This window comes from Rhineura floridana, chromosome 9 (genome assembly GCF_030035675.1).
Source record: "Rhineura floridana isolate rRhiFlo1 chromosome 9, rRhiFlo1.hap2, whole genome shotgun sequence".
In the NCBI taxonomy this organism is placed as follows: domain Eukaryota; kingdom Metazoa; phylum Chordata; class Lepidosauria; order Squamata; family Rhineuridae; genus Rhineura; species Rhineura floridana.
This window is the reverse complement of record NC_084488.1, coordinates 97,243,696-97,265,253: the sequence shown is the minus strand read 5'-3', so window position 1 is coordinate 97,265,253 and position 21,558 is coordinate 97,243,696. Positions and strand designations below refer to the sequence as shown.

The 21,558-nt window shown below is 42.4% G+C and overlaps 2 protein-coding genes across 3 annotated transcripts in view; one reads left to right on the top strand and one right to left on the bottom strand.

The window, feature by feature from the left end:
- DAPP1 (dual adaptor of phosphotyrosine and 3-phosphoinositides 1) overlaps nt 1–7,519 on the top strand; it is a 38,393-nt gene extending 30,874 nt beyond the window's left edge. The window contains exons 6-10 of the mRNA XM_061582876.1: nt 188–250; nt 3,137–3,222; nt 4,840–4,927; nt 7,007–7,040; nt 7,142–7,519. Of these exons, the coding sequence (XP_061438860.1) occupies nt 188–250; nt 3,137–3,222; nt 4,840–4,927; nt 7,007–7,040; nt 7,142–7,248 (378 nt within the window). The 3' untranslated portion in view covers nt 7,249–7,519. The remainder of the gene's footprint in view (nt 1–187; nt 251–3,136; nt 3,223–4,839; nt 4,928–7,006; nt 7,041–7,141) is intronic.
- Nucleotides 7,520–9,867: 2,348 nt separating this feature from the next.
- Nucleotides 9,868–20,527, bottom strand: LAMTOR3 (late endosomal/lysosomal adaptor, MAPK and MTOR activator 3). Of its 2 annotated transcripts, none has more exons than XM_061582877.1 (7): nt 20,392–20,527; nt 17,350–17,392; nt 17,034–17,068; nt 15,128–15,186; nt 13,152–13,285; nt 11,587–11,650; nt 9,868–10,706 (listed from the first exon to the last, which is right to left on the bottom strand). In XM_061582877.1, the coding sequence occupies exons 2-7, from the start codon at nt 17,356–17,358 to the stop codon at nt 10,633–10,635; spliced, it is 375 nt and encodes a 124-aa protein (XP_061438861.1). In that variant the 5' UTR covers nt 17,359–17,392; nt 20,392–20,527; the 3' UTR covers nt 9,868–10,632. The 2 variants fall into 2 exon arrangements, with proteins under 2 accessions (XP_061438861.1, XP_061438862.1); XM_061582878.1 differs by lacking the exon at nt 20,392–20,527 and adding an exon at nt 20,139–20,385.
- Between the last annotated feature and the right edge of the window lie 1,031 nt (nt 20,528–21,558).

Below are 21,558 nucleotides of genomic sequence, written 5' to 3'. Positions count from 1 at the left end.
TATCAGCCTGTCATTAAGAGGTGACATAATGTTAAACCACAATTTAGTGCAACATGAATAGGTCTCAACAGGCCTCAGGTTCATATGCCTCTAACTAGAAGTACTAAAGATAATCAGTTGAATTCCCATTGCCCTTTTCATTTTTTTCTTTAATGACTAAACTCAAATTTCTTCTTTGTTCTTTCAGAACTGGAAAACTAGGTGGTTTACACTGCACAGGAATGAGCTGAAATATTATAAAGACCAGATGGTGAGTTGGCAGATTGCTCTTGGATATACATTCGTGAATCACATGAGTTTGTTTATTTAAATCTGAGCAGTGAGGTGCTTTATTTAATTTATTGTTACATTTATATCCCATCTTTCCTGAAGGAGCTCAAGGTGGTATATATAGTTCTCAGATTAGACTGAGAGACTAACTAGCCTAAGGTAACCCAGGGAGGTTTGTGGCTGAGTGTGGTCTTTTGAACCCTGGTCAAACAGTTCCTAGTCAGGCACTCTAACTACTACACCATACTACCTCCTTCCAAATCCAATATTTATTTATTTATTTATTGCATTTGTATACCACCCCATAAATGAAGCTCTCTGGGTGGTTTACAACAATTAAAAACATTAAAAACAAATGTACAAATTTAAAAACACATTTTTTAAAAAAGCAATTTAAAAACACATGCTAAAATGCCTGGGAGACCAATGGACCAAAGGAAAGCAATTCCACTATGTAAATGCTTTCCCTCTCATGCACCCACCCACCCCACCATTACCCTTGCGGAAATTGTACCCATATATATATATGGCATATCAGTTTAGGCTTCATGTGCACTAGCAGTATCATACCATTTTAACAGTCATGGCTTCCCCCAAAGAATCCTGGGAACTTCAGTTTGTTAAGAGTGCTGAGTGTTTAGGAGACCCCTCACAGAGCTACTATTCCCAGAGTTCCCTGGGAAGAGGGATTGACTCTTAATTCACTCTGGGAATTGTGGCTCTGTGCGGGGAATAAGAGTCTCCTAACAACTCTCAGCACCCTTAGCAAATTACAATTCCCAGGATTCTTTGGGGGAAGCTGTCAAGAATGCCTGGTTTGAAAGGTTAAAAACTAAAATGGTTCTGATGCAAGGAATTGTGTGGGAAACATCTTGCCTGAAATGGGGCCTCTGAGAGGCCATGAGATTGCAGTTCTCACAGCTGAAGCTAGTTAATTAGGCTACAAGCAAGAACACCTGCTTATCAATTGAGACTGGTACCTCCAGGCCAATTGGCCTGGGAAGATTGTTGAGTGCATGACTTAGGCATGAAAGCTCCAGAAGGTTTCATTATCAGAAAGCTCCCTGATTGGCTAATTAATTCCTGGCTGTTGCTGGGCATTTCCTCATAACAATAGGATCCAGATCTTGGGTCTTTGTCCTCCAATGTTACTGGTGCTACCTATGTTGGGGTTCCGTATTCTGGATGCTTTCACAGTGTAGTTTATTCCGTTATTCTGACAGTTTCTTACCTGTTAATTTCCACATTATATTTGATCTTTCACACGACGCACAAACTCGCTGCGGAATTCTGGTGGAATGTAGTGGAAGTTTAGCGCTAATTTCAGTGACAAATGATACCACAAATAATCCGTTAGCAAGGCTGGGAATACGGAACATTGCGGCAGTTTTCTGCTAGTTACAGCCGCTCACATGACAGACATCCCAGCATGCAGTGTGGCACAGAAGGGGAAAATGAGCAGGAGCTGCCTTAAAACAGAGGGGGGAAATTAACAGGAACTGCCCGAGTTGCAGCTGCAAGCTGTGTTAACAGCCACCAAAGGACTGAGGCCAAAGAAGGGTGAAGGGAGGTGCGTTATTAGGCGCTTCCCCACCCCACAGTCAACCGGAGCTGCAGCTGGGAGCTCTGGTATAGTCCAGCCGAGACGGGGAGAGCAAGGGTAAAAGGAGCCGCCTCTGCGAACTCCCAACAGCTGCTGAAGCTGGTGCAACCGCCTGAAGCCCCCAAAATAAAAATTAAGAATAAGGAGACCCACCTCTGTGAGCTCCTGGCGGCCTCAATAGCCGGCGCTGCCACCCCTCCAACCCCCAGGGCCGCCTTCACAAGCCTCAAAAACTGAGTTGTGGGGGGGAATACACCAAACCCTCTAAAACAAGGTGTGGGGAAAAAAAACCCCTGCTCTGTTCATTGTAGCTCTCTCTGTGTGTGAAATACCGTTGCGTGAAATGCCGGTATAACAGATACTGCAGTGTGAAAGGGGATTTAGAAATCAGGACAGAAGCGCTTCCTTTTTAATCAGTTAAATCAGCCCCATGTGTGAAAGCAGCCTCTATCTGCTATCAAGCTTTGCATCTCTGGGGAGATGTAGAACCATGAGGTGGTTTGCTGTTTGCCTCTATTGTGAGTATAGATTAGGCTAGACAGTTTGTTATTTTTATTTGTGACTGTAACTCTCTGTATTTTACCTGGCTGTTAGGGGTGTGAGTTTTCAGGAATCATTTTAATGCCATATATGTGTGTACTTATATTTTTATTCCAATAAAGCTACTTCTTATTTAGCAGTATGTGTTCATTGCAGGGGAGATTTGGCTCTGAGTCCAGCACCTTGGCCAATTAGCAACATACTACCAGATATTTGGTTATTTTGCCTAAAGGCTCCAAGACAAGGAGTGTACCTTTGGCTCTTGTCTTTGGAATCCTTGGCAGATCTATATCTGGCACTTTGGGTTTCCCCTTGGCCCAGAATGGGTGACCGGGTTTAAAAGGGTGGTGGAAGTCTACCTACCTTGCAGGGTTGTTGTTGCTGGTTTACTGAGCCCTGGTACAGGTTGTGTCTGGCCAGGATCAATTGCCCTGGGTTTGGGAATTGAGAACTGGCAGCAGTTCATGACAGAAGCCATGACTATTTAAAGTGGTATGATACTGCTTTAAATGTATGGTGCAGATGGGCCTAAGGTGACATGAGGAATGGGGGGGGGGAGGAATGACACAAACATGGCTTCTTTGTTACATAGGTTGGTGACACTGTATATGTGTAGATAGGGCCTTACTTATTCCTTTGCATCCTTATATGGGGAACTGGGGGGTCTGCTTATTACGGGGGGGGGGAAGAATAATTGTTTTAAAAATAATCTTACTTTTCAAGTCCACAGAGCCAATCAGAGCGCTAGACTTAACAGAATGTTCAGCAGTACAGTTTGACTATTCACAGGATAAAGTCAATTGTTTTTGGTAAGTTGAGACCTCGGTAACTAGTTTTTTAAAAAAAAATTATTCAAAAAGGGTCTGAATACTTTTGAACCATTATATATAAAGACAATAAATTTATAAGTCTTTTGTCTCAGAAAGCACCCCAGTGAATACCTGGCCTTTCATTTTAGCCACCCTCCAGCCCCATCATAAGAACATAAGAAGAGCCTGCTGGATCAGGCCAGTGGCCCATCTAGTCCAGCATCCTGTTCTCACAGTCGCCAACCAGGTGCCAGGGGGAAGTCCGCAAGCAGGACCTGAGTGCAAGAACGCTCTCCCCTCCTGAGGCTTCCGGCAACTGGTTTTCATCAACAAACCTTTCCTCTGAACTCCACAGAGAGATCTTCCTGTTTCCTTTGGTGCCTCAGCCCAGCAGCTCTACATGGCCAGCTACCCCCTTGACTTTGTTCTATTCGTCTCACTTTCTGTCTTATTGTGGTTTAGCATGGGAGAAGAGCCTTAGCTCTGTAGTTGAAGCTGCAACAGACACAGCCCAACTGCTGATGTCAGAACATTACACATTGCCTACAGCAAAGCTTTTCTGCTGGACACACCACGGTTTCAGAATGGGTGGATCGAGGAAACAGAATTCAAAACAATACCATACAGTACCCAAAATTGCAGAGTAATATGCACCCATTTTCAAAATACAGGGTTGAAGATGCATTGGAAACATTTTAATGGCAAGTGTGTCTCTGCCCCCAGGATAAAGCAGCTTCCTATGTTTCTATGAATGAGTTGGTGCTCACTCTTGCCTGGTCATGAGCAGCAAAAATGAACTAAGACGGCCTGGCTTCTTGCTACTTCTGAACTAGGAATCATGATTTGCTACTCTCTAACAAGCCACTATTGGCAGGTCAACAACTAGCCATGGCTTAAGACTGGCTAGCAATAAACCACAATCCCTGGTTTGGATGCCATGGGAAGCCAAGCTTAATTGTATCTTCTTGGTTTGTTTCTCCCATTCATACCAGGAGAGGAGTGATCAGGCAGTGCACACCAGGATGCTGCCCTTTCATGCTAAGCCATAAGAAGCTAGAAATCCTGGCTTATCCAAGTGCAAAGGCAGCCTCTGAGTTACCCATTTGTTGTGTTTTCCACATGGAGAGCCTTGGCTGTTCAAGAATGCCCTGCAGCATATACCCTTGTCAAAATCCTATTGATGGGGCTTTAAAATATGCTACCTTTTTTCAGTAGCTATACCTCTGCACATTTCAGAAATAAAAACAGGGACGTATTTCAGTTCTCATTCTAAGCCAGGAGTGCTGCTGAAACCCCTATTATGATTCTGTACTGCTGATGGGGGGGGGGATTTCCTTTTTCTGCTAGCTTGTGTGTGTGTCACTAACTTATTATAGTAACAATTATTACTATAATGGTTTGACCATTTTTTAGTTTTTAATGTTAGTTGTTTTGAATTCTTATTTGCAATAAAAGTGGGTTTGGTTTTTTAAAAAATAAATAAATAAAAGAAACAAAAAAAGATAAAGTCTCTCTTTAGCTTCAGCTCCTTTTTGGTAAGATTTGGCACAGGTGTTGACAGCGACCACTTTTTCTTATGCTTGTGATACCAAGTCTTTATATATATATATATTGCAGTTTAGTGTTCCCACTGAGGACTTATTATCTCTGTGCAAAGACCGGAGTAGAAGCAGATGAATGGATTAAGATATTGCAATGGAAACTGGTAAGGAAATGTCTGTCCCTCAAGATCAGATTTGCTTTTCTTAACTCTTTTGCATTTTCATTTGGTGCATTTATAAGAGGCAACATTTTCTGTTGAAAATGGGTATGCTAAATTCCTTCACCTATTTTCACATTGACCCTGCTATGTTCTTAAAAAAGAAAATTACATCTCTAATATCTGTATCTGTCTAATTCACTCCAAACCATTGCTTATCATGAATGCCTGGGTTCCTGGAAAGGAGACTCTTGCTGCTTTGTTCCTTCATAGTTGTTTTACTGCTTTGCTGAGCTAAGGCACAGTTTGGCTTACTATGTCGTCTGAATCCAGGCTCACAGTTTAACTGTCCCAGATGAACCACAAGCTGTAAACTATAGGGCAAACCTTGGTTCCAGCCCATGGTTAGTCTGGAGAAAGCTAAATCACGAGCCCAGGTTTGGATGATATGCTAAGCCAAACTGTGGCTTAGCTCAATGCAAGGCAGCAGCAAAACAACCAGAGATTGTTGGACTCCAACTCCCATCAGCCCTGACCATTGGCTATGGTAGCGGGTGCTGATGGGAGTTAGATTCCAACAACATCTGGTAGGCCACACATTCCCGATCCCTGCAGTAAGGCACAGAAGCAAAATTTCAAGAAATGGTTTGAGATGAGCCAAGGAAAACAAGCTGAGCCTCAAGGGAAGGGCAAGAAACACCCACAGTATCTGACCATTTATGCCTGGGGGGGGAATTCCTTATTGCCAATCATAGTATTTATGATGGTAGGACTTTTACCAACATTTGGTTACAACATTTTCCCTCCTGACTCTTCCTCCCTTGGTCCCCATGTCTGTTTCTTCTCAAGCTATCCTCATTAGTATGTCCGCCCTGGTGTAGTGGTTAAGGTGTTGGACTATGACCTGGGAGACCAGGGTTCGAATCCCCACACAGCCATGAAGCTCACTGGGTGACCTTGGGCCAGTCACAGTCTCTGAGCCTCAGAGGGTGGCAATTGTAAACCCCTTCTGAATACCGCTTACCATGAAAACCCTATTCATAGGGTCGCCATAAGTCGGAATCAACTTGAAGGCAGTCCATCATCATCATCATCAAGTAAAATGCACACCACTTATATGTTTTGGAGGACACCTAGCAAGCATGCTAGCCTGTTTTGCACATAATGGTAAGCCAAACCATGGCTTAGCTTGGTGCTGCAGCAGAATTACCTGGGAGAAAGTGGCTGCAACCTCCTCTCTAGAAGCCTGCACATTTGCATTAAGCCATGGTTTGGCTTAGCTTGTTGCGCAAACCAGGCCACTGTTTTCACCACAGTTTCCCCAAATGTGGCAGATGTGCACTGCAGCTCTGGAGATGAGCATCAACCTTTTAAAAATGTAATAGTGTGTATATTGGTGTTTTTGATGTTTTATATGTTTTTTGCTTTGTACATCGCTCAGAGTGGCTGGGTAGCCAGCCAGATGAGCGACTAAGAAATCGAATAAATAATAATAAAATAATAATAATAATATTGCCGCTAGTTAAATTCTGACCCCTGCCAGTGTACACCTACCCAAGTTGAATGCTTAGGCAACAATAATCTCATCCCCTGTATATCCCACTGATAACTACATTGTGCAAAAGGGGATCCTGCAGATACCATTTTATCAGGAGGTCCATTCTGCACAATGTTGAAATTGGGTCTTTAATGTGGTGGCACCTACTCTTTGGAGCTCCCTCCCTTTATATATCAGACAAGTGTGAGCTCTGTCTTTTAGACACTTATTGAAGACTTTCCTCTTTCTGCAAGCCTGTGGCAATTGTTATCCCAGTTGGTAACTGCACTAGAATTAAAACTGATTTTGTATACGAATTTTTTAAAATGATTTTAAATGTAATTGGGTTTTTGTGGGTTTTAAAATAGTTTTTATATGTGCAATTGTTTTAACAGTTTTTATATATAATTGTTTTATATGTTGTATTGTAAATTGCTTTGAAATGCCTCATAGGAAATGATTCATAACTGAAATTATTATTATTAGCACTTTAATGTAGGTTTTGTGGCATAGTTCCTTTTTTAATCTCTCAATTTTTCTTTGTCTAGTCACAGATTAGGAAAGCACACCAGCGTAACTCAGGTACGCTCCGACCCTAAGAATTTCTTTAGCAAATCTAACTGCACAAAAACCTACGTTGGTTAAAATTAATGATCCATCAAACCTTTCATTGTGAATACAAGAACTGCTGTGCCAGTTAAGAGGAGAAACCCATCAAGACCAGCACTCTGCCTTTGATCCAGATTCCCAAAGGAAACCTATGCAAGGGACATGGTGGTGGAGGTACTAATCGTTATCCCCAGCATCTGATAACTACAAGAATACAACCTTTGATGATGGATATTCCATTTTTAGCAATTTCAACAGGCCTGCTGCACTGAATGAACTTCAGGTATGTGGTCAGCTTAAAGAACTTGGATCTTTTCATAGCATGAGCCATTGAATTGACTCTGAAGATGTTAATCCTTTCACATCTGGCATGTTCTGCATGTTCCCAGCCATTTACACCATGTTTTCTAGCATAAGTTGCATGTACACTAAAAACATTTAAATAGTTCTAATCTGATCTCCTATGGCTGCCATAACTGTGACTTTAAATGGCACGAAGAACTCTCCACTAGAAATTCAGAGCCCTTTCCCAGAACTACCATTCCAAGGGTTCCTCAGTTGGACTGTGAGTGAAAATAGGAAGGAGCTACGATTTCTTTCTGATGGAAGCACCTTGTGCCTCATGGGGTGCTACTACTGTAGAGACAGGGCCAGCTTCAGGCTTGAAGGGAGCACAGGACCCTTCTTGAACACCCTCTTTGTGATTGTGGGCTCCCCTGGCAGGGTTACCGGGTGCTGCCACAGGTCCTCTTCAGAGCATTTTTGCAGATCAGAGACTATTGATCTCACACTCTCTCTCTTCGTGAGACCACCACATACAGTATTTCAGATCCTGGCCTAGGTTGTCACAGAGAAATAGCCATACTTTTCCCCATCACCTATCTGGCTCACATCAGAACAAGAGGTTGTTTTTTTTAAACAAAACCATATTTTACTTTCTTAGAATGATGCACATTAAGGCAAATTAGTTTTATACTTTTTTTATATTGCAGCCACTTAAGAGGAACCTTACCTTCCAACCCAGAACTTCTTTCCTTTATACATAGAATGATTTCCTTGCAATAAAAACAAGTCAAACTGGAGTGGTGGTGGTGGGGATGGGAAGAGAGGTGGGTATGAATGTGTATTTAAATCCCAAGAGTGGACAGACCTCTGGTCCAATACAGATAGAATTGTTCTGTTTGTATGTGGCCCGTTGTAGTGCTTGGGGATGTTCATTCCTATGTACATTGCAACACTGATGTAAAGCTGTACCTCCATCAACACTGTACAGTTCCAATACGGACTCCATTGGAACTATCATGTCAGAATGTGCACCTAGCAATGAAATCTGCATATATTCTGCACACGTTCATACAAGCATAGCATTTGATCTAGTAAGGAAGCCGCATTATGAAGTTATTTCTTACTCACTGGATCATAAAACTATGTAAAAGCCCTGCCCGCTCAGCACAAAGGCCTATCTAGTCCAGCAACCTGTTTTCCACAACAGCCAAACAGATGCCTTATAAAAGTACAGAAGCAGCGTATGAGGGCATGTGTTTAGCACACAGTTTCAACACATCTTTTAAAGGCCAGGCTCAAGGCATAGTTGCAGCTCTTGGTTTGGAGAAAAGTATCATGCAGGCACCCAGCAGCAGATGCAATTGCTAATATTAGTTGAAATGTTCTTTTTGTATGTGCAGATTAATGGGTGTAAGTACCCAAAGCACTCAGACTGCTCTTTTAATTACATCTCTGCAGCAAACTGAGATAACTGGGGACCAGTCTGTTGTTTTAGTAACTTTTTTTAACCTTTGCAAAGCAACCATTTTTATGTTGTGTGTGTATACTGTTAATATTCTCTTCTGTGTCAGTAGCAGGAACGTTACAAAATGCACTGTGAGTACATGGAATCAGAGTGGCTGTAGAGAATGGTACTACAAGAAGGATGTATTAGGAACAATTATTTCATACATTTTGTATCTTTACTGTAAAGTTTCTAATAAACTGAAAACAAAAAGGGGGGGAAAGAACATCCTTGTCTGTATGGTAGGGTAATAGGGTCCAGCTTCACAAGTAGGTGCCTGATTTTTTTAAAAAAGGATATTTTGGAGAGACATGGCAGACGTCTGACGTGTTTGTGCAACGGTCAGATACTTGCAGTATTTCCTTCCTTTCTTGAAATCTGAAAGGGGTGCTCATACCTCTGTCAGATAGGAAGCACTGTACAAAGAGAACAACAGTACAATCCTAACCATGTAAACTCAGAAATACGTCACAATAAATTGAACAGGACTTGCTCCCAGCTAAATGGGATTACAAGTACAGACTTGGGCTGGGAGTAAATTCCAAAGAACTCAACAGGATTGACTTCTGAGGAGACATGGTTAGGGTTGCATTGTTATTCCCTTTGCACAGTGCTTCTTATCTCACAGAGAGATGTGCATATATACATAACAAGACTGGCTATGCAATTGGCCTTGGGCTGAAACGCACTAGGCTGCCTTTTTGTGCATCAGTGACTTTTAAAATAACTCACAAGAGGGAAGCACAACCTCTTTCATTTCTCCTTTCAGTGTAGCTTTCCCTTTTGTACCATCATTCCTTCTGAGCTTGAGAAAGCATGCAAATTCAAAAGCTTATTTGCTTTTACTTATTTGTATGTTTTTCAATTTCATTGTGCAACAAAGCATTTAACACTTAATTACGTCTCCATGTTTCATTTTCTCTCGCCAATGGAACTACACTATCCGAATTAACACAAGTTAGGCAGAATGCTGTTTACAAGATCTCTCTTTGGTAATGATCAGGCTACACATCTTATTCACTCTCTTTTATTTAGATTGGTTTAGGGATATGCAAAAAGGTAAAATGAGCTAGTAAAGCAACATAATTACATGGATGAACTCAAGAGATCAAACAGAACTGGGACAAAGCAAGAGAGTTTATGCTTCTATTTTACAAATAAGTATGCAAAGAAAACACTGATTGATTTCATCTCTGTGTAAGAGCTATAGCAGCACTGAAAAGAGATAGCATGTACCTGTTTTTAAAAGGCAGCTAACTTTCAGGCTATTACCATTTGTCTATCCAAACAAAACATGAGTCAGTGATTGTGCATCAATACTAGAAAATCTTCCCCTCACAATGTTCTCAAATATAAGCAAATATAAGGAAGGATTCATTGCAAGACTGGAAAGGAAAGTGTATTTTTGCACTGTTCATGTAGTGGCAGTTCAAAGACAGAGTCACCCCACTGCCAGTACAACGAGGGAGCTGTGACTGGCAAAATGGAAACAAACAGCATTTTTCCTGCTACGAAATTCGATTTGCATGCCCAGCCTTAACTCCATGGGAGTCATTAGCTGGTCTCCACAGCACCCTGTAGTTTTAACAAATGTGCCTGCAGCCAGAGCCACCCTCCTTCCAGTCTTACTCTAAATTTTGCACTATGTGCAGTTTTCCTTTTTAATTTAGAAAAAGAAAAAGTAGCATTTTCCCAAGATATTTGTAATACGGTGGCAAATCGTTCCCTCCTGTTTGGTACTGAAGAGATGCTTCCCTATGGAGATAAGCTCTCAGGTTAAGAGACTTCCACAACTTGCCACAGCTCTTCAAACAAGGGAGCAAGCTCTTTTTCCAAGCTGACGATCAATCCTACAAAGAAAAAAATGGTGGAGGAGAAAAAGAAGAACGAAGTTCAAATATCATACTAGGCTGATCCATTCGAAAACATGAACTGATCACTCCTTCCTCTACACAGAAAGAACTGAAAGTATTTGGGAAAACTGAATTTCACTTCCACTTTCTGGCACAGGAGTGAGTGCCAAAGGAGAGGGCATTTCCACAGCCAATGACTACAAGCTAGATTCTCATTGAGGCAACACAGAATCCAGTACCAGCATGAGGAAGCCTTCCTTCCCCTTGCTCTGGTGCTAGGACCACTCTCTGTTCCTTGTACCAAAGCAGCAGTTTCAGCCATCACCTTTAAGACAGGGGTGAGGATCCTGCAGCCCTTGGCCTAATTTCAGGCAGATGGGGGAAGCCCAGACCTATGGCAAAAGCAATCTGTCCCTTCCCCACCCACCCCACAGCCCTCTGTGCAAGGAGAAAGAGAGAGGCCCTGCTCATGGTTGGCCCTCAGGGAATACAGTCCTTCACAGAAAAAAGGGTTTCCCATTTCTGTCCTAGGAAAATCTCAGAGTACTACCCAAGTGGCTTTTTCAAGCTGGGAGGGAACTAGGAAGAGGATGGAAAGGGCATGAGCCACAGTAATCATGCCCCCCTTCTGCTTGGTGGCTAGTGGAATTGGCTAATTGTGCCACAGTGGCTGTTCTGGTGTAATTATGTTGTATTATCTACAACATGAGAGGGAAAAAAGCATCTGCCTGCTAATTTCATATAACTTAAAAAAAAACACCATAGCATTAAAAAAACAAACCACCAGCAACAACAACCAGGGTACCCACAGATTACAATTTAATTCTCACAATCTGGACACTGAAGGCAGCAAAGCCTTCTGTTCCTGAAAACGTACCTGTATTGGCATTGCTGCTAGCAATAAAACTCACTACCAAGGGCAACCTGTTGAACTGAACCACCTACAAGAAACAAGACATTTTATTTCAAAATCCAGCACGCAACACATGTTTTGTGACAGGCAGCTCACTAGCCTGGTCTGTTTCTAATCAGGTTCAGCAGTAGCCCATACAATTAGCTACTCCCAGCTATCAAAGAAGGAAAGAAGGAAAGAAAGAAGAAAAGAAAGAAAAAGAAAGAAAGAAAAAGAAAGAAAGAAAGAAAAAAATAAATAAAGAAAGAAAGGGATTACTTTGAATTTTGTTAATACAAGCCATTACAAAGAGAAATTACCAAAACTCTGCTGCAGATTAACAGGGACCTCCTGAGATGGGGAATCTGTGACCCTCCATATGCTGCTAGACTGTAACTCCCATCACCTCTGCTCATGCTTGTTGGGGCTGATGGGAATTGGGACTCCAACATCTGAAGAGCCACAGCTTCCTCATCCCTGTCCTAGAGGGTAAGGCTTGCTGAGCACAACATACTGGGGCAGGAATGGGAAGATATTTTTACAAGACCACAGGATAGAGTTACAGTGAGAAAAGGGATAGCTATGGAACTACAGTCAACTCTACAAGTAGCACAATGAATCAGCAATATAGTGCTGTAACCAATAGTGCTGTAACCTGACCACTGTTGTCCACGCACTGGTAACCTCCAGGCTGGATTACTGTAATGTGCTCTATGTGGGGCTGCCCTTGAGGTTGGTCCGGACAACTGGTGCAAAATGTGGTGGTGAGACTGCTAACTGGGGCAGGGTATTGCCAACATGTCGCCCCAAAGGTTCTAGTTTTGGTGTACAAAGCCCTATACAGCTTGGGACCAGGATACTTGCAAGACCGTCTTATCCCTTATATACCCAGTCGCTCACTGCACTCTGCAGGCGAGGGCCTCCTGCAGATACCATCTTATCAGGAGGTCCGTTATGCACAACATAGGAAATGGACCTTTAGTGTGGCGGCACCTACCCTGTGGAATTCCCTCCCCTTAAATATTAGGCAGGAGCCATCTCTGTTATCTTTTTGGCGCCTTTTGAAGACTTTCCTCTTTCAACAAGCCTTTTAAGTTAAGGCCTATCCCAGTCTGTGTCTGTGTTGGAATTGCTTTTTAATAAGTTTTTTTAAAAAACAACCATGTTTTTTTAAACCCTTTTTAAAGATGTTTTTAAAGCTTTTTAAAAAAATGTTTTTAAAGTTGTTTTGTTTTGGTGTATTTTAAGGTCTGGTTTTATGATGTTCTGATGTGTTTTTAGCGCTTTTGTTTGCTGCCCTGGGCTCCTGTTGGATATAAATCAAATAATAAATAAATAGATTTTTACATTGTGTAAGAGGTAAAAGAAACAATTTGCCAGATTCTGAATCCTGGACGAAATGGCTACTGGTATAAAACAAAAAGCACACCCAGATTGTCTATTGCAACAAAACACCCCAGCCCCAATATTCTACTTCATTATATCACTTCCAAAATGCACACATCAACCAATTCCTGAACCGGTAAGGAGGACAATAGCTAACCTCTTACCTGATATGTGTTGTAGTAACAGATGATACTCTTGTTTTTGGAAAGCCCGAGTTTGCTGCCCTGGTCGGTTGCGAGTGCAAACGTTGACAAGAAACCCGGTCGAAGAGCATGCTCTGGAGCATTATCGTTGGCAACTAGAACAAGACCACACTCTGTATCTGGCCTCTAAATGTTTTTACCATAGACACATTTTGCACACAGACATTGTTTTCATTAAACTAGTAGCATAAATTCATGGGACTAGCCCTAAAGATTAGGAGAGCCATGCAAGTGTAGTGAGATTTGAATGCAGTGCCGCGAGTATTCCAAAAGCCTAGATCTTGCAATAAGATGGCACTTATACTATATACTACTCTGTTGCTCGCTTCAGTCTTGTGTGTGAAGCACTTTTAACCAGAATCAGTAGTCTACTTCAGGGGTAGGCAGAAGGCATATCAAGTTCTACTGGCAGGTTGCTGGGTGAAGTACAGGAGATCAGCAAGTGTTTCTGTCACCCCACTGGTTGACAATAACAAGAAGACTTTTCCCATTTAAATCAGACTGCTGAAATGAAGAAAGCTTGGAGTTTATGAAAGGACTGCGAGTGCAATTCAGTTCTGGTACTGAAAACAAATCCCTAGGCCCAGGACGTGTTCAGAAACACCCTATTTCTTTTATTCACAAAGCCAGCAGTTGCATGCATGTATGAGTGCGCACAGAGCACGACATGACAATCACATTTTCCATCATAGAATTTCACCATTATAAGGGATGGTTGCGAAAGAAGGGCTGGACAAGCCACAAGCAGAACTTGGTGGTAAAACCAAGGTGCATTGAATTGGGTTCTCAATATTGTGGAAGCAGAGTTGAAATGCCTGACAATGCCAATTATCCCTCCTCCTTCTCATGCAGAATTTCCCAATCTTCATCTCTTCTAAGTACCCTAGATCAAATCTTATATCCCTCCCTCCCACCACTCTCTTTGCTCTTTGCCAATCCAGTTGTTGAAAACACATTTTTTTTAAAAAAAAATTCAAATAGAATTGAAGAAAATACACCAATTAAATCATACAATAGCATTTCTGAAGCTTGCCCCCCCCCGGAAAATATGTTGGACTATAACTCTCATGATCCCCTGTCAGCATGGCCAATGGTCAGGGATGATGGGAACTGTAGCCCAACTATGTTGGAAAAGACTGCAATGTATCAAATGATATAAAGAGAGCCAGGGTGCTATAGTGGTTGGACTAGGACCTTGAATCCCCCCACTAAGCCATGAAGCTTAAGCCACTGTCTCTCAGCCTAACCTACCTCACAGGGGTGTTGTGAGGGTAAACTCAGGAGGTGGAGACCCATGTACACCACCTTGAGCTCCTTTGAGGAAAGGTGGGATATAAATGTAAGAAATAAAAATAGTAATAAAACTAAAAGTAATAATCTCACAACAAAAACAGTGAAGCTAAATTATGAACATTAAGCAACCATTTGCAAATTTATGTTCATTAATGACCTCTTGACGCAAAGAGTTCAGATTTGAGGACTGAGCACACACAGCCCTGAATACAGCTTGATCTTTAATACAAGTTGCTGATGAAACTCAGGAGGAAACCAGCTCACTCCATTACCAAAGACCAAACACCAAGGAAGCGGTTGACACACAGCTTCCTCTAACGTAATCTTTTCTTCTACTCTTTCGAGTCCGGAAAGTGCATCATGGTTGACGAGTAGGTATTGCAATTCCTACTGATGCATGTCTACACTGGAGGCCAACAGAAGAATAGAGGAACACACACATGGGTATACATGGGTGCTTGGCTATTTTAAAATGTCCTTTTTGGAATCAGAATGCAGCAGAAAGGAATCTGAAGGGTGAAAAGGATTTCATGTTTTTGTGTATTTCAAACAGGAAAGAAAGGTCTTGCTTTTGAGCAAACAAGGATTTTAAACTTCCAATAAATTGATGCAAATATCCAATCTAGAAAAATATTATCCCTTACCTTTGATAACAGGCACACCATCTCTATCCGACACTACAATAGCATGAAGTCCTTCAACACTGGAAAAGTGAAAGCAGATTTCTCAGCAACCTTAGAAAGACTGTTGACTATTTCCCATTGATGCTGCCAACTCTGCTAATCAGTTTAACAATTACAATCTATGATGATGTTTTAAGGTTAGTTAACAGACTTCCCAACTGAACACAGCAATGCATTTTTGGACAGCCATCATTAACACCTTAATCAAGATCCACAACATTTTCACATTCCTTTGTAGGGTTTAAAGGCTCAGAGAATTCCCCTCCCCCCAAAAAGATTCGAAGGTGCTTTAAGACAGGCACAACTCTGAAGTCAAGAGCAAGTCTTAATCTACCAAGATCACCCAGGCATCCCATGTATTCTACTAATTGATGAAAGCATAATACAAGTCTAATGAAGTATCATGTCTTGGCTTCTGGTGCCAAAAGCCACTAAAGCCATTTAATATTAGCACATTAGGTTACTAAACAGGGGCAGGGATCCAAAGAAACTTGTCTCTCTATGTGTGAGAAACAGAGAGCAAAGTTTCATACTCACACGGGTCGTATGTTGCAGGTTCCCCTCCCCCCGCAAGCTGTGTGCCTCCGTGTCAAATCATACAGCACTACAGAAGGTCCCCCATTAGCAGCAGAAGCTTTTCAGTGCTGGGGGGGGCTGAAGTAGGAAGGGGGAGGATAGAAAAGCACTGGTGCACATGGAATCCATTGGACTGTGGTCTGTGTTTCTTCACTATTAAGGGAACATCCTATCTTAAAAGTAGCCAGTGTTTTTTCTTCATTTCAAGCAAGAAGTCTTTAAGAATTATCAATCTGTGCTGCGAGGTGTCATTCAATTATCCATGACATAAGTACATTTCCAAGGCTGTTTAATTTAGCCCCCAAACCAACCCTCAGACTCCATCATCAAAGACTTCCACAAAACCTTGGCTTAGGTTTACAACAGAACAGGAGCTGTAATCTCTAAGACTTGTATCAAGTGACCTGGCATCATAGAGGATCTGGCAGATGACTCATCTGTAAGAACACCACAAGCCTGTGGTGACGTAAAACTAGATGTCCATGGTATCAGGAACTTGCGCACGCAGAGAATGCAGGATCCTTAAGAGCAAGGTTTGACAATGCTTGCATTTCTTACTGATGGGACCTAGCCAATTGTTTAGCTGCCTTCATGATAGGGGTGGGGGACCTGTTGGCCTACAGATGTTGCTGCACTAAAACTGCCATCATCTCCGACCATTGTTCATGCTGCTGGGTCTGATGGGAGTTAATCAACAGATGGGAGGGCACAGTTCCCATACCCTGCTTTCTAATATTGTAAGGTGACAGCAGCAACTTTGCAAGGTATTCATAGGACCCATTAAATCCAATGCCTGGCTGGGAGTCCAGAGTCTGTGAGTTCAAATCCCCTCTCGTGTCTCCTGGGTGTCAAGAGCCAGCTAAAGATCACCTCCGCAGTAAGTGGCTCAGGAGCTACGTGCCCTGCCACCTGTGTCGCCATGGGCAAGCTGTATAGTCCCAAGAAGCCCAGTTGCCCCCCAGCTGGCAGTTGCGGTCAAGGAAGGGTCTGGCTTATGCAGCTGTGGCAAGCTGAGCAGAGGACTAGCCTCAGAGGGAGGCAATGGTAAACCCCCTCTGAATACTGGTTACCATGAAAACCCTATTCATAGGGTAGCCATTAAGTCGGGATCGACTTGAAGGCAGTCCATTTCATTTCATTTTCAGAAGCATTACTGACTTAGAAGCAATTTGCACTGAAATAAATGAGACTTATTCACAAGTCTTATTTAAGGGACAGGTTTAGCATTGGAGTTGAAATCTCAACACAGGTTTACCGATATGCAAATATAAAATTTATATAGGCACCTTACCTTGGTAACTTTTTGTAAAGGAACCTTTTAAGCTCCTAGAAGAAGAAAGACAAAAGGAAACAGCTTTCCTTAGCCACTTAAGTGCACATTAAGAAGGCATATACATTTCTTCTGGAATTATTAATAGAGAAGAAACTACATCTTTATTTCATATTCATAATCACCCATTAGAACCTTCCATCACTCCATAAGCATTCACTAAACAAGTGGGAAGTGTCCACCCTTGTACCAGTAACTTGGTACAAAAACAGCTTCCTGTCATGTTATGTCTAACAAGCCACTCCAAACCATGCATTATAGTGATATTTGTACTTACATCTGCCATGTTGTCAGAAATGTTCAAATAAACAGATCAAACCCTTGGGGGGGAAAAAAAGTTACATGTTTTGTGAGAAGTCTATTTGCCTCTGAGCTTGCACATAGCAGAGAAATTGTTCCCCCACCCCGCCCTGGCTACATTTCTCTTGCGGGTCTGAAGAGAATCACACTCATGGTGCCTTGCCATGGATGTCAAAGCTTGTTCTCAAAGTCACTCAGCACAGAGTTGCTATTGGGAAAAGCCAACCCATGACAACTCCAGTCTCTGACAAGCCAATTGTGTGAATCCCAGGACCCAGGCATGGGACTAAGGCTTTACACATGACAACAACACTCCCTAAAAGTGTTATGTGTGAAAAGGCAGAGTCAGTGGATTTTGAAAAATGGAAATGGACTACTTTCAAGTCAATTCCAACTTATGGCGACCCTATGAATAGAGATTTCATGGTAAGCAGTATTCAGAGGGGATTTACCATTGCTTTTCTCTGAGGCTGAGAGGCAGTGCCTGGCCCAAGGTCACCCAGTGAGCTTCATGGCTGTGTGGGGATTCAAACCCTGGTCTCCCAGGTCATAGTCCAGCACTTTTACCATGGCAACACACTGGCTCTCACCACAATGGTGACATTATTTTCTTGTAACCACAACCATACTGAATACTGAGGTATTCTAATTTATCTAACTGACGTTAATGTACCATAGGGATCCTATAGCCACAGGAGGAGAAAAATGTATATTGTGAATAAAAGTAAGCCCCTCTGAAGTGTAACTAAAAGCCAGAGAGGAATATAAAATGTGCATGATTACAGGACATCAACACCCCCCCCAAAGCAGGTTAACTGTGTTGAACCGTTAGAAAAAAATCCATACAACAAGAATGGTACGATGCCTTTCTAAGGAGCAACTAAATAGTCACAAAACTGTAAACAAGCTTTTGAATTCACTAGGAACCTTCTTCAGGCAAATGTTAAACTCCTCCCTCAATAAAGAGGTGAATTTATTTTATTTATTTATTTATTTAATTTAATTTATATCTGGGCGGTGTACAAAAAGATAAAACAAGCACAGTGTATAAATACAATAAATACAATAAATCAAGAAACAAAAACAAACAAACAATAAAAGAACCAAACAACGTCCAAAATACAAAATAATAGTGAAATACTGTTAAAATACACTTTAAAATGCGCCGAAAAGATAGTAGTAGTTCCACCAGGTATTGCAGTCCCATGCCGTGTAGGGCTTTATAGGTCAAAACCAGCACTTTGAATCTAGCCCGGAAACAAATAGGAAGCCAGTGCAGACGGGCCAGAACAGGTGTTATATGAGCAGACCTTCTGGTCCGTGTCAGCAATCTGGCCGCTGCATTCTGGACTAGCTGTAGTTTCCAAACAGTCTTCAAGGGCAGCCCAACGTAGAGCGCATTGCAGTAGTCCAATCTAGAAGTTACCAGAGCATGAACAACTGAGGCGAGGTCGTCACTGTCCAGATAGGGACGTAGCTGGGCTACCAAGCGAAGATGGTAAAAAGCATTCCGTGCCACCGAGGCCACCTGGGCCTCAAGAGACAAGGAAGGATCGAAAAGAACTCCCAAGCTACGAACCTGTTCCTTCAAGGGGAGTGTAACCCCATCAAGAACAGGATGAATGGGAGAAGCTGTTGGGATGGATGGGGTGGAAAAGGTGTTACATGGGTGTAACTGGATAAGGCCTCATCTGGTACCAAAACTAAATACAGGACATCAAGTTGCAGCAAAGCATGCTGGGGTAAAGGAGCAACAACAACTACTTTTCTTTCCAAGAGAACTCACTGCTTTACATTATATTGCTAGGTGTTTATCATGTAATCTCTGAGTCTGTAGCCTTAAAATGCCTTGTGTCTGCTTTGCCACCCATCCTTTGGCTCTCTAATTTATTTTTAATCTGCCTGGCTGTTACTTGCTCATCAAGGCTCAGGACTAGGGATGCCAGGCTCAGGGCCTGAGAATGATTCTGTATCTTTAAGAGAAGAGAAAATTCAGCTAAGTGCAGATTTTCTTGCAACTCTGTAATGGGAAATTACCTCCAAGAGGTCTTCTGTATCTTTAAAAGTTGTGCAGGGGGAAGGGAGAATTTCACCTTGTGGTTTTTCCCATTAGTGTTGCAAGAAAACCTGCACTTGGCTGAATCTTCTCTTCTCTTAAAGATACTGAATCATTCTCAGGCTCTGAGCCGGGCAACCCTAGTACAATGTGAAGTGGGCATTCCTGTGGTGCAGAGGAGGCATGCATACCGCCAACAATAAGAAAACATCACACACACACACCAATGCTTTGATTTGGATCCCTGCATTGAGCAGGGGGTTGGACTTGATGGCCTTATAAGCCCCTTCCAACTCTACCATTCTATGTTTATATGAACCAAGCATCCTTAGTAGTCTTATTACTGTATGCCAGGGTGAAGCTGAGACTCTCCCACGTTACTCCTCACATGCATGCGAGAGAAAGGGGAAATATATAGCACAAATCAAAATTCTTTTCTTGCTGGGAGCATTTGGTCACTTAAAAGGAAAAAGGAAGGGCTGTTATTAGTAATGCTTCAACCTAAAACCACACGATTATTTCTTTAGATTATGATCAGTAATGTTTCAACTTAACTCCACATCATTATTTCCTCAAATTATCATCTTTCAATCAGGTAACCTTGTCACTAGATCGCTGTTAAGAGTGTTGAGCATGAGGCAACAGAAACTACAGACAAATTCAACGGCAAAACACACACAAAAGCCCAACAGAGATTATGCAAAACCCACAAACGCTGTTGACACTCGTTTCGTTCCGAAGCAGAAGAGATGAAGAAAGGGGCGGGGAGAGGAGGCCGCAGCCTACTTGCCACTTTCACCCCTATTATGAGGAGACGATGAACTGAAATAAAAATTAGCCCCTTGTTGGTTCCACAGCAACAGCGTCCGATCCTTCAGGGGCAACGCCCGATGTCCTCCCCATTCCGTTTGAAGGCCTCCATAACAACCCTGAATTTTTGCGCACCCCTTTTTCCATACGAACCTTCACTCTCTTCCGGGATCCAAGCCTTCAAAGACCTCCCTTAAATTAACAGCTGCGTCCCCTTTAAGTCTCCGTCATGTGACTGCCAATACCAGCAAAGCGACTTATAGGGATCCTTTCTGCAGGTCCTCACTTCCGCTTTGGCGTCAGTATACGTCGGTACACAAGAGAGCGAGAGGGCGTCACATATGCATTTCCGGTTATGGGGGGTAGAGTATCTCTGCATGAACGTAGATAGAACTTAAGGCGCGTCTGATATCATTTGAGAGAAAGCTTTGTGTTGAGAGATAGCTTTGTGTTGAGGGAAGACAATTTTGTTTGTTTTGCTGCGCCGATGTGTGCTTTGCATGATTGTTGTTGTTGCTAGAAATCCGGAAGAGGCACTGCCACCAGCTTTGGAGAGGCGGAGAGCATAACTTCCACTACAGGTTCGGTTGCACTTGCAGTCCCAGGGTCCACTTTCCTGGGGAAGTAAGCCCTATTGAACTCGGTGGAGATTACTTCCGAGTAGATGTTATAGTGTTGCACTAGTAACCTGGTTGATTGTGCAAAATCAGGCCGCTGGGGAGTGTTGGCTTTTCCTAAATACACAGTACCGCTGGACTACGAGGCAAAATTGTTGCAGATTTCTTTCCCAGGCTGTGTATGCACCATAGCGCATTCTCCTCTACCCCGAAGAATCCTGGGAATTGCCCAGCACTCTTAACAAACTATACAGTTTTCAGGATTATTTGGGGGGTGCTTTAGATGTTGTGTTTGGACGCAGCCTCAGTTTTTGCCCTATAGTGTGAGGGTAAGCAGTGTACTACAGTGCAGGGCAAGTTTTAAGAGCTCTTCTGCATCAGTCTCCAATCCAGTTTGCAATACTAACAGTAAGCCACTTGACAGGATTGGCATGTGACAAAATATTGACTCTCTTCCAGCCTTGCAGTGTGGGGATAATAGCAGTAAACTATGTTACAGAGCCATCATAATCTACAGTCTCTAAACACTTCTTGCTGGATTATGGGCATAGCATTGGATTACATTGTAGGATTACTGTAAACCATTCCCAGGTGTGCATGCACACATCTCTTGGAATATATGGATCATAACTTGTGGATATTTGCAATGCATTTTTTAAAAAATAAAATCTTTAAACACTGCAAACACCAAATAAACCTCACG